General features: G+C 41.3%; 1 protein-coding gene across 1 annotated transcript in view; it reads left to right on the plus strand.

The window, feature by feature from the left end:
• Nucleotides 1–651: 651 nt before the first annotated feature.
• kremen1 (kringle containing transmembrane protein 1) overlaps nucleotides 652–12,781 on the plus strand; it is a 60,658-nt gene continuing 48,528 nt past the window's right edge. The window contains exon 1 of the mRNA XM_053653765.1: nucleotides 652–1,063. Coding sequence (XP_053509740.1) covers nucleotides 988–1,063 — 76 coding nt within the window. The 5' untranslated portion in view covers nucleotides 652–987. The remainder of the gene's footprint in view (nucleotides 1,064–12,781) is intronic.

Raw genomic sequence — 12,781 nt, forward strand, 5'->3', positions numbered from 1 at the left:
GTGCACATGGTGCCCTGTGATGGACCAGTGACCCGTCCAGGTTGTATTCCTGCCTCATGATGCCCAGTGTTCCTGAGATAGACTCCAGATTCACCATCATGCTTCCCAGGTTAAAGCGCTTATAAGTGAGTGCCTGAGAGTTTGAGAGGTCATATCATATCATGTCATGCCAATCATTATGGAGTTCACTGTATCAATACAGTTATGAATGAGTTGTATAAGTTTACAACAGCTTTAGAACAGAACCTGAACCTGCTCAGTCACGTGTGCACAGGTGTACTCAGGTGATATTAGAACCGTACCAGGAGTTTATGGATTATTATGATAATAACCTAATAATATGGATTTAATAAAATATATATATATATCATATTATGCGATTCAAAAGTTTGCAGACTCTTTCCTCAGACTCTGTTCCTCTTTGTTGTTCACTAAAACGATTAACTTTAAAACCAAAAAGGAATCTTGGCCCGGTGCGCACGAGCGCGTGTTCGGTGCAGGTATATACGATGTGAATCCTCCGCTCGCCTGCCCGCCCTCCCTGGGGTTTCCTGTCACGTGATTTGGTAATCGGATCCTCGCTCAGTTTTTTCCCCTTCTTTCTTTTTCTTCTCCTCCCTCCTCTGTGTCAGTGTGTGTGTGTGTGTGTGTGTGTGTGTGTGTGTGTGTGTGTGTATGAACAGCAGCACGAGCAGCAGCACAAGCAGCAGCAGAAGCGCGCGCCTCTCTCTCTCTCTCTCTCTCTCCCTCTCTCTCTCTCTCCCTCTCTCTGTCACACTCACTCACTCACTCACTCACTCTGTCCGGGGCTCTGGAGCGCACTGCGTTGTGCGCGCGCCGCCGTTTCGCCACACGGGAAGGTTTGCGGTTCCGCGCGCTGCAGCACGAGCAGAAGACTTTTTTTGTTTGTTTGTTTGTTTGTTTTGGTTTTAGTTTGTTTTGCAGGACATTGGCACGCGCGCTCCGCCGTTCGTTCTTCATCTCCTCATGGATTCCATGCTGCTCGTCTTCTTCTCGTCCTTCTTCTCCTCCACGGCGTCCGCGATCGGCCACTTCACCACGGGTGAGTACCGGGGATCTCTCTCTCTCTCTCTCTCTCTCTCTCTCTCTCTGTCTGTCTTTACTTCCCCTTAACTCCACTCCTGCACGAGACTCGATGGATTTCAATAACCGGTACACATCATGCAGTGTGAAGTTGTCACGTAATGTCACGCATGATTACTTTGAAACTCGTGCACATGTCCACGCGCTCTTGTACTGTCAGTTTATTTGGTGTCCAGTCCGCCTTTTCTTTTTCTTTTCCTTTTTCTTTTTCTTTAATATGCACCGCGCGCGCCTTAAGGACTCCCCGACTCAGGTGAACAGCATCCACTTGTTGTGTCACTCACTTCAACAACCTACACAGCATGGGGTGCACAAACTTTCGGCCTTCCTTCCCCAGCGTCACCCCCCACGCATTCGGATACACTTGAACGCAGCTCGGGTTCATGTTATACATATAATCGAAGGTGTTGAAATCTTAAGAACAGCATGCACAAATAATAATAATAATAATAATAATAATAATAATTATAGAGTCCAGATCATGCAAAAATCATCTAACACTATGTAAAGATTGATATAAACAGGAAATGAACTTTCCAATCAGCCAGCTGTTGCTGTGAGTAGCACTGATGATACTCAGGATACCTCAGAAAATCTCAGTTTACTCTCAGAGGTAAAGTGATCACAGTTTAAATCTCCAGCTGCGTGCCTTAGATGAGTCTTAAAGGTAATATTCCTTATTATTTTTTATAGGAAGACTCCACGCTCAAGCACGTTAAATACGATTATATCGAACGGTTTGTGATCATTCTTTAGCGATTCTGGTGCTAATTTGTTACTGGTTATTTTTGCTGTGAGAATTTAGACATCGTGGGCCGTGATGATGTCACGCGGTGACGCTGTTTTCGTTTGTTAGCGCCGTTACAGTTACACTGGCGTTTAAATATAAGAAGATCGATAGAGATGATGCTAGGGGTAAAATCCAACTGCACCACCACTACCATGAGCAGGTAGAACAGCCTTGTGGGTAATGTAGGAAACCGTTGTAACCGAATTAAAAACAGACCCGAAAAAGTCGACGAAAGAAGTTGGAATGAATCGAATCGGCTTTCTTTATAAAAAAAAAAAAAAAAAAAAAAAATCAGTCTTTTGAGATGAAGTGCATGTTTTCTGATTGTTTAAAGAGCGTATAAATCTGAGCAGGTTGTGCCGATTAGCTCGATCGTCCCTGCAACTCATCCGTTCCAAACACAACAGTCTGACTGAGTGACAGATCTGTACTTTCCATCTACAGTACAGACCATAAACAGCTCGTTCTGTGAACCGCAGTGGGGGGAATCGAGTCTCGTTTCAGTGGTCACGAGCCGCTCGAAAGTCGACAATGGATTGTTTTCCTCTCCAAACCCGCAGATCTGGCAACATTCGAGCACAATGCACCATCATTCAGACGTCTGCAGCGGACGAGCGTTCGTCTCACTGATTCCGCATTGTGCTCGGAGCTCTCTCGCCCTCCTTCGCCGCGTCCGGTCGTCCGAGCCGAGCGAGCGTTTCCGCGTTCAGAGACGAGCGGGATGCTCGCTTAGAGACCACGTAAGTCAGACGTCTCGCTACCGTAAACGGAGTCGCGTTTCAAGTAAATCCCCAAGCTTCCTTTTTCATTTTTCCTTTTCCAAGTCTCTTAATTATAGGCTTCGACTCAAATTAGAAGTTACGCCATCTGAGGCAGGACATAAACGTTGCCATCTGTACGTATGGATTAATGTCAGGTTTGATCTTTGAACAAGAGAGCGGAGATCGCGTCACGCACGGTTCGTTCGAGGAATACCGGTCCCATCCGGCGAGCGTGTTTACCACGTCTTCCGGTACAGGAGTCGAAATTTAGGATGGTATCATCCATGCTGTTTATATACAGCAGGTGGGTGAGCGCCAAACTTTTTGCAGGGTAAAAGGATCCCCTTATGAGCACGGCACAGAGTTAGTTTTAAGAACGGTACAAACGTGTACATGCTCAGAAAAAAGGTACTAAACTCGACCATTTCTTGCCGTCATTAGGCTTCACTCTAAGGCCGTCTATTGATGATCGTTTACACTACGTCTGACATTTAGGGCAATTGGCAGACACCTTTATCCAGAGTGACTTACATTCATCTTATACATTTGAGCTGTTGAGGGTTAAGGGCCAAGCAGTGTCAGCTTGACAGTGCAGGGACTTGAACTCACGACCTTCCACTGGTCCGAGCAGCTTTTTGCTTTTTCGCTCACCGCTAAGGCAGGCGTCGCTAAAGCATAACAAAGGTATTACCACAAGGTTGAAACGTCATCGTTTGAAAACATCGAACCTAGCGCATTCTGCGTGTTTCTAAATCTCAAACGGAAAAAAAAAAAAACTCTTCTGGCTTTGGTCATCCCTTGGAGAGATTGGACTCCTTACTATGTCACAAATGAGGGCTCGTCTTATTGTTTTGCGCTTTGGAAAGGTTCGCGTAAACTCAGTCAGAGTCGAATCTTCGTGAAGTTTAGTTTGCAGCGTCAGGCATCAGATCCAAAAATGTCCAAATAGTCCTAATCGACGCCTTTTCCATGCGAACGTGTACAAAAGTAAACCCTGCGTAAAATCTTACAACCACTTAATTAATTTTCGTCTCGCTTCTCTTACTTTCGTCTGCCTTCGAAACTCGACGTTTTCAGTTCTCATTATCAGTGTCACAGTCCAAATCTCTCTAATCTCTCCGTTTTATCTGGGAATTGCTGCAGGGCTTATTAAACGCACCATTAAATAGACTATAAAATACTGTGGCGTTGTGAGTTTCCCGCTGGTGAATTCTCCTGCAACCAGGAAAAGTCTGTTTTTTTTTTTTCTTTTTTCTTTTTTTTAAAAAATGAATTAAAGTTCATATTTACCTTTTATAAACATTATAAACATTACGACATCGGTTGGTAAAAATGTCAATTTCAGTTTCAACTTGGAACACTACAAAATCTGGAAAAGTTCAAGGGGGTGAAAACTTACGCACGGCCAGGGATCAGAAACGTTACAATGAAGAAAGATAAAAAGGAAAGTGGAAATTTTTGCATCGGACGTAACGGAAAACGTGAACAGAATCGCTATTAAACGTTAAGGGAGAAAAGTGCGTAACTGGTTAATATTTTGCGATCGCAGGCATGAACGCGAATTCGAGCAAACGCCGCGAAAAGGAGCTTGCAGTTTTTCGGAATTACCGCGGATTTGGGTCACGTGACGTCATCGCGACGCGCGTTCAGCCCTCTTCGATTCACGTGCGTCCAACACGTGTACAGCTGAAAGGTCTCGTTTACCGACAAACATCACTGTATCGGAACGGGACGCCCTTGTGGATAATAAAGCGGGTTTTTTTTTCATTGCCTTGTAGTTTTCCGATTAAGCGGTAATTTAAAAAAAAATTATGCTTTTCAAATGTCAAAAGAATAAAAACTAATAATATAAATAATGAGATAATATCAACTGAAATCTAAAATGCCTTCATTTTTTTTTTTTTTTAAAGAAAATAAACATGTTTGTGAAATAAATCCGTGCTGAAGGAGCCCATGATTTTAATTGAATCTAATTAATGAATTGATTTTTCTACAGTTAAACGGATCTCTGACTGCTAAAAGCTTGCGGACGCTTGATTATTTCTTTATTTTTATTCAGTTTTCATTCTTTAATTTCACCCAAGAATCCTTATTTCAGTTCATATCGGGAAGTTCTTCTCATTTGATGATAGACCATAGCTCTGATCTCGGAGTCTACCCGTAAACGACTCGGCAGGAAGACTGGGGTTGTTTTACTTCTTCCGCGTCGCTAAGAAGAAATGGCGAAGTGTTTGATTCACGTGGATATAAAACCTGTGACGTCTGTGTTTCATTTACGCGCGTGAGTGTAGGAGGAGATGAACACGCGACGCACGCAGCAGGACGGACGAGGTGGTGTTTTGATGGACGGGATATGCGTGTTTCACCAGGCTGATGGAATGATATCAGTTTCCTGAGATGTGCCACTAAAAAATGCTTAAACTCTTGGCCTTTAATGTGTATGTGTGATGTCTTAGTGTGTGTGCGTGTGTGTGTGTGTGTGTGTGGCCAGGAGACAACATGAACATGGCAAAAACTCTCGATACTTGTAAGAGTGAGAAATCATTGTAGGCAGACATTCTCTCTCTCTCTCTCTCACTCTCACTCGCTCACACACACACACACACACACACACACACACACACACACTGTTATCATCTGGTGTGGATTGAAACTGTGTGTCTCACATCAATTTTCTGCTGTTTCACAGTCATTCCACATGACTTTTGTTTGTGTGTGTGTGTGTGTGTGTGTGTGTGTGTTTGGCCTCAGTCATCTGGGAGCATTTGACGTCGCCTCTCATGTTTTAAAGGGGTCAGGGTGTTCAGAATGTGTGTTTCTTAGACACACACACACACACACACACACACACACACACACACACACACACACACACATGTACATCTGCACCTGGACGGTACATATTTCAGATCCTTTGTTATTTTGTTAAATATAATTTACCTCAGGATCATTAGGAGTTTAAATCCAGATTACACACAGCAACAGAAAATACTCCTTCCTGATTGGCTGGCAGATTTCTGTTGGGGTTTTTTTTTGTTTTGTTTTGTTTGTTTTTTAATATCAGGACGGTGCTAATGTTGATCCAGTTAAATAAAAATCTGGCTCTTCTCCGTACTATGAGTGCGTTGAATATGAAATGAACATCAAATGTGACTTCAAATTTCCCAGGCACAAGCCGGCTAACGACTGCGGCTAACAGTTTAGCAAGCTATCAAGCAGCCATAAAGTTTATTATTAAAGACAACGTGAAGGCACGGTGACCGAAGAAACAAGACAGAACAATCAAGAATATCAGCATTTCACTCAGATATGTAGATAAATTCCTAAGATAAGACTCGGTTTGATTGAAATGACACTGTAATTACACTTCGAGCGCTACCTGTTCAACCGCTAAGCTCTGTGGGCTTCGAACACACCATTCGTTACGCTGTTCGAGTGTAACCATGACAACAAGTATAAATAACAGCTGATCTTTTTTTTTTTCGATACTGAAATTAAATAAGCAGTTTTATTTACATTAAAAGGACTGAGAATTCATCATCAAGAAAACTTCAAGAATAGAGCCAGATATCGCTCTACAGGATGTTACCATAGCAACAGTCGTAGCCTAGAGATATGCATTAGATATGGATTTCTAATCTAGTTTTTTTTTTTTTCTCATTATGTTAAAATATCATTGTTTCAGAAGCCTTGTGTATCGCACAAGAGTTCAAGAGGCCGTCAGTTCAAGACCAGGTCGTCCACCCCATCCGTAATTACACCCTGTTGTGTGAGGATTTGTTGGCAGGAAGTGGGTGCAAGGACTTCTGGGAAATGTAGGAATGATGAGTAACCATCTCTAAATGCTGCACGCCCTGATGTGGGCTGTGCGTCTGCTAAATTAGCTCTCTGAACTAACCGCTAACAACTTCAGCTGAATGCTGATGTGGACGTGCGTTCGAGTTTGTAGTGGGCACAAATCACCCACACACACACACACACACACACACAGAGAAACACTAGAGCATCTTTAGCGCTGTGACTTCAAAACAAAGACAGTAGCTTTCCACTGACAGAACTTGTCATGTGATGGTTATATAAGAGAGAGAGGGAGAGAGAGAGAGTGTGTGTGTGTGTGTGTGTGTGTGTGAGACACATTGGCGTCATCGCTGTGTCATTTCAGTATAATACAGAGAGGCAGCTTAGAGATGACATAAAATTAAACTGTCAGTCATGAGTGTGTGTGTGTGTGTGTGTGTGTGTGCGCGCGCGTGCACAAAAAGGATTGTTATCATAAAACACACGTCCTGATTTGTGTGTTGTTTGTTCTAGTTGTTCTTTTTATCTCTTTGGCTCGACATGCTGTTTAGCATAAAACACTTTAATGACAATATACAATAGTTCAGCAGTATCAGCCATGCTAGCCAGCTAGCTAAATGGAGCACAGTGCTAACGTGCTAAGATACACCAGCTAAACTAGATGACGGCTAGTTAGCTAGCAAAACTTTTCCTAAGATCACCTTCACAGATAAACTTTTTAATCCCTTTTCTTTAATCCCTCTTTCCTATTTATTTGCTGAAATACCCACAAACCCCTGTGTGTTCAGTTTTCCCCTGACATTTATGCATGCTTGATGAGACAGCTTGGCGTTTTTTAATGTTATTCCCTCTCGCTCTCTCTCTCTTTCTCTCTCTCTCTTTTTCTCTCTCTCTCTCTCTGTCTCTCGCTCTCTCTCTTCGGTTGAATACGCAGTAATGAATAATGGCCTCGCAAACACTCTGTCCCTCTGCAGCGCTATCTGATGGTGAAAATAATTGTTTTTATAATCAAAATCACATCCAGGCCTCTTTTGCATGATGCTCGATTCGGCAGGAACGGCAGGCCCTCGAGGAATATGCAAAAAAAACGGGATGAAAATAATTAGTTTTTTGTGAGGCGAGGCTTTGTGAAACCGAAGCACCGAGCTAGACGGATAAATTCCGTCGGATAAAATAAATCTACATAAACGTTTTACAAATGTTTACAAGGCGTCATGTGTGTCATTGACTTTATGTAAAATTGCAAAAATTTAAACTTTGCTATTAGCTCTAGCTAGCCTGCTATTAAATGTGATACATAGCTAGCGATACGAAGAGCGGGTTTCATGCTAGCTTAACATAAATACCTAGCTAGTTTATACCAGCTAGCTACGCTGAGGTGCTGTCATTGGATTAGTTCCAAACTTACTATTCGTAGTCTCACTTCACAAAGTAGCCGAAAAAGGATAAAAAAAGGAACATGAACATGTGCTTATGTGATGGTCTTTAAGACTGACATTTAATCATCTACTCATTTCGCTACTCCCTGTGTAGTCTTCTGGCTTCTCAGCCACTGCTGACCTTTGACCTTGTGACCTCAAGGGTTTGGTTGAGTAACCTCAGATGGTTTATGCCCTTCAAAACAAGGCCTCAGTGAGTGTATGTCATCTGCTGGGAGTCTCCGTCATTCCCATGTCCACACTGGCCACATTTTAGCATTTTTAAAACGCTAACATGTACTTTTGTGGTCAGCCGTAGAACTCTGATTTCAGGCTCCATGACCAGAAACAGTGCAGTTTGACGAACTCGACCTGCGTCGTGAACTTTTTCACCGCAAGACGAAGGCTGACTTTGGTCCTCCGCCACCGGAGTGTACGCTCGACACGAACAGGGGAAGTGGGGAGGAAATATAAAAGGCCAGTGCTGAAAATATCAAACGCCAGACCGTCCCTCCCTGCCTCCTCTGGCCAGGAACACTTTGTGGGTGAGGAAGCAAATTGTCGCCTTTCCTCTTGTTTTTTTGCGACAGGTCGTGACACAGACTGGACTCAGGATTCAGTTTAATTTGAATCAGTTCAGACTTGACTCTGTTCAATTCACTTTGCACAATTTGGGACTTCACACCTGACTCGATTCAGTTCCGTTTAACTAGATCAGAATCGACTTGATTCGGTGCTGCATACTTGAGTCGGATCAGAATTTATTCATTTCAGTTCGATCAACTTGATTCAGCCCAGAACAATTTCTGATTCACTTCTATATAACTGATTCGGTACAAAATTGTCATGGGTCAGATTTATAAACTTGGTTCAGTCCACTCTGGACTTGATTCAGTTATAATATATAAATAAGATTCATTTCAGATGTTACTTGATTCATTTAAGAATCATCAGTTCAGAATTGATTCAGTTCTGTATATATGCTTAAGATCAGAATCGATTCAGTTTACAATTGACTCCGTTCACTTCTATAAATCTGAACTAGTTTAGGATTGACTCATTTCAATTCTATTCATCTGAATTAGTTTTAAATGGACTCATTTCAATTCGGTTCATCTGAGTTAGTTTAGAATTGATTCATTTCAGTTCTGTTAACCCGAATTAGTTTTTAATTGACTTGGTTCACTTCTGTAAACCCCGAACTAATTTCGAGTGAATTCAATTCGTTTTTATATAAACTTGACTCAGAATGGGATTCACTTTATTTAATTTTATAGTTGAAACTTGTCCGTTGTTAAAAGCGCTATACAAATAAAACTCAATTGAATCGAATTGAATTTAGTTCGGATGTTGCTCGAATCGTGTCAACTTGACATGACTCTTAAATCACGTCATACAAGCTGAAGGTAAGAATTAATCTGAAAACGTTCTGAACAGTTCCGTTTGAACACTTTAACAGATTTGTAATAACAATACCACACCTTTGGGAAATTCATGAGATTTAAAAAAAAAAAAAAAAAAACAACACCTTGTTGAACGTGATTCGGTTTAAACAGTTCCGTTTGTTGAGGTTCAGTGTTGCGACTCGTCTCCTCCTTTTATTGTATTGCAGACATTTATCTGGTGCTTAAACGTTGCCGCTCTCTTTCTCTCTATTGTGTTCTGCTCTCGTTGCCAACGTGTGTGTGAGTGTGCGTATGTGTATGTGTGTATTGAAATCAGCGGTTAAGAACAGGATGTAATCTAATCCGAGCTAAGCCCCGGTTTACTCTGGCCTGTGCGTGTGGGATGAATACGGGTCACTTTAGCTGCTCGTAAGGCTGCCGGTGATGTGAAACTAAATCTCACGGACATGAATAAATCCCTGAACCTGATCCTGCGCTCTGATGATACCAGGATGCCCTTTTTTCTCTCTTTCTCTCTCACTTTTTTTCTGCTCCGCCGTTCTTTCCCAGGCGGAGTGCTCGCTCTGTGTCTCTTTGTGCAACTGACCTGGAGTTGATTCGGGCCCCGGGGGCGAGAGACGTCGATCGTGCTGCGTCTTGTGCAGTTGCTTTTGTTAGCCTTTGTCCCTGTTTTGTTTCAGACTGTCTGCTTTTCTTTTCATGTATACCATCCATGGCACATGTGGTTTTTATTCCCTTTTTTTTTTTTTTTCACGCCATCGGTTAAAGTGTTGATGTGTGTGTGTGAGAGAGAGAGTGTGTGTTTGTTTGGAGTTGAAGGCTGGAGGACATTTTTGCACAAAGACCGAGAGATAGAAAGACAGAAAAAAGGACAGGATGAGGACGAGGCGTAGCATGCGCAGGCTTTTCTGTGCGTGTTTGAAAGACAGGATCAGATAAATGTGGAGTGGAGTGTGGAAAGAGATAAAGTGGGAACAGCATAGCTGACTGACAAAGCATTACATAAAAAAAGAGAGGCTACTGTTGATATCAGATCTCAGAGGAATGCAGACGGTTAGACAAACTGCTGCATGTATTTTCTTTCCATCTTTCCACTTCGTATCTTTGTTCCACCACAACCACGAAAGAAAAAAAACCAACAACTATTTTCCCAACTTTCTCCAAGAAACGGTCCGTTCATTCGTGTAAACTTGAGTCAGATAAGAATCGAATCGATTTAGTTTTCCAAAAGTCGATTCAGTGATTCAGTTGATTGTCGCTTGTCTTCTTGTTTTTTTTTTTGTTGTTGTTGTTGTTGTTTGTTTGCTTTTTTGTTCCCCACGAGAGGCCTACACACAGATATGACTCGAGGATTCAAGACTCGGTTCTGACTCGCATCCATTTTGAACCGAATCAGGTTTGTAGAACTGAATCCGTTCAGTTCAGGCTGGGTTCACGAGTTCACTCGTCACTTGATTCGGTTCTATAAACCTAAATCGAACTTACATTTACATTTATTCATTTAGCGGACGCTTTTATCCAAAGCGACTTACAAATGAGAAAATACAAGCGAACTTGATACACGATACATGATTCGGTTCTTTAAACTCGACTCAGATCAGAACTGATTTGATTCAGTTTTATAAATTTGATCTGACTCATGAATGAACTCTTATTGCGTTCTACGAATCCGATTGGTAGTCGTTCGTAAGCGGCAACGTTTACATGCACGGTTTATTCCCTTTATTTCGGGTTTATATGTCTATGAGCGTACAGGCATCGGGATATTCTTGTATACGTGGCTGTTATAAGTACGCCTGAGTTGCTAATCCTAAATACCAAGCCTACAGCTAAGCATCTGTTAGCACCCACAATTCCTTCTGAACTGAGCCTGCACGTACATCTCCTTTCAGTGGAATTTCTGTATAAGGTGTTTACATGCAACAAATTTCCGATTAAAACAAGAATATTCCAGGGGCAGGAATCAGAATTTGGGGAGTCAGAATATTGTATTAATCTGAATTGTGTATGTAAACGTAGTCACTGATGTGAGTCAGTTTTATAAACTGTGGTTCAGTTCACACTCGACTTGATTTGATTCAGTTATATGAGTCTGATAAAGTTCAGAATTCAGTTCTATGAACCCGAATTAAGTAACAGCAGCCGAAGCGCGGCAGTGTGAGCTTTGCGGCACTGTCACACCCTAGAATTTCCACACGTGATTTATTGTGATTTAAATAGGATTTGTTAACTTTGCTAATTTAATGACGCATTAAAATCGAATACTTTCTGTCCAAACTATAAATGATTATATAAATCTTGATGTGGCATGCAGTCAGACAGAAAGCTGGATTAAGATGGTATAGTTATCTTTCATTTTTATGTTCTGTTCCTGACTAGCAAGTTTCTAGCAACCAACTCAGATGGAATGAACAATAAACGTCTTATGTAACAAATCCTAAACGTAATAATACGATAATAAATGACATCAAAATCGTTCCTGTTTTTATTTTCACAGATAGATGGGTACATATCCTACTTTAACTGCAGGCAATAACCTCTAAACAGCAGATAATTAGGAGAGAAAACAAAAACTGTCACAGATCGGCTTCAGTTCATTAAAGCTGCGGTATGTAACTTTTTGGTACAAGATGTGTCTTTCTTTGTGCCTAAGGACTGTTCATTTTACAAAATAACAAAAAAAAAAGTATGTTGCTCTAATATGTGTTTAATGGGGGGAAAAAGGATCATATAGATGGATAAATCAAGTTACCTGCAAAATTATTATTGATAACAACGATTAATTTCTAAAATGAAATGTTCTATACAGTCATTAAATTTTTTATTCTAAAAATCATAATAAAAGTACAAATATATTTGCTGATTTAAACATCCAGTTTGATCCAAAAATTAGGAAATAGGAATGTTGAGCCATTAGGGAAGAAATAGTAATGATAATAGTAATTAAAAAATGGTGTTCTAGCCCTGAAAAGTGTCAAATTATTAATTCAGTCAAAGTCAGATTTGACCTAAGGTTTTATTTATTTATTTATTTATTGATTGATTGATTGATTTTGGACTTACACTTTGGACAGTTTAATTTTTGTACATAGGACATCCCTAAAAGTTACATACTGCTGCGTTAAACTAAACATTTCTCATAAAACGTCGAATAAAAGCACTGCCTTCAGCACTACCTTTTCCACCTTACCGTTTCCTGTTGCAGGGTTCTACATGGAACCATTAACCACCTGGGTTCTCCCAGGGAGAGAACCAAACCAGTGAACCCTTCTAATTCCGTACATACACATATACACACAAAGGTCTCCAAGTTTACAAGAGTTACACAAAGCTACGCATAAACCTTTAGTCCTGACCAGTAGAGTAACACACACACACACACACACACACACACCTCTTCCTCCTGCTGTGGTGTGTCCTGTAATCAGTGTCCATCAGATCTAAAGGGAAGCTAGCGCTAACACTGCGTACACATACACATGCTCTGCGATGATCGTCACACAC

Source organism: Ictalurus furcatus, chromosome 22, assembly GCF_023375685.1.
Source record: "Ictalurus furcatus strain D&B chromosome 22, Billie_1.0, whole genome shotgun sequence".
Classification (NCBI taxonomy): domain Eukaryota; kingdom Metazoa; phylum Chordata; class Actinopteri; order Siluriformes; family Ictaluridae; genus Ictalurus; species Ictalurus furcatus.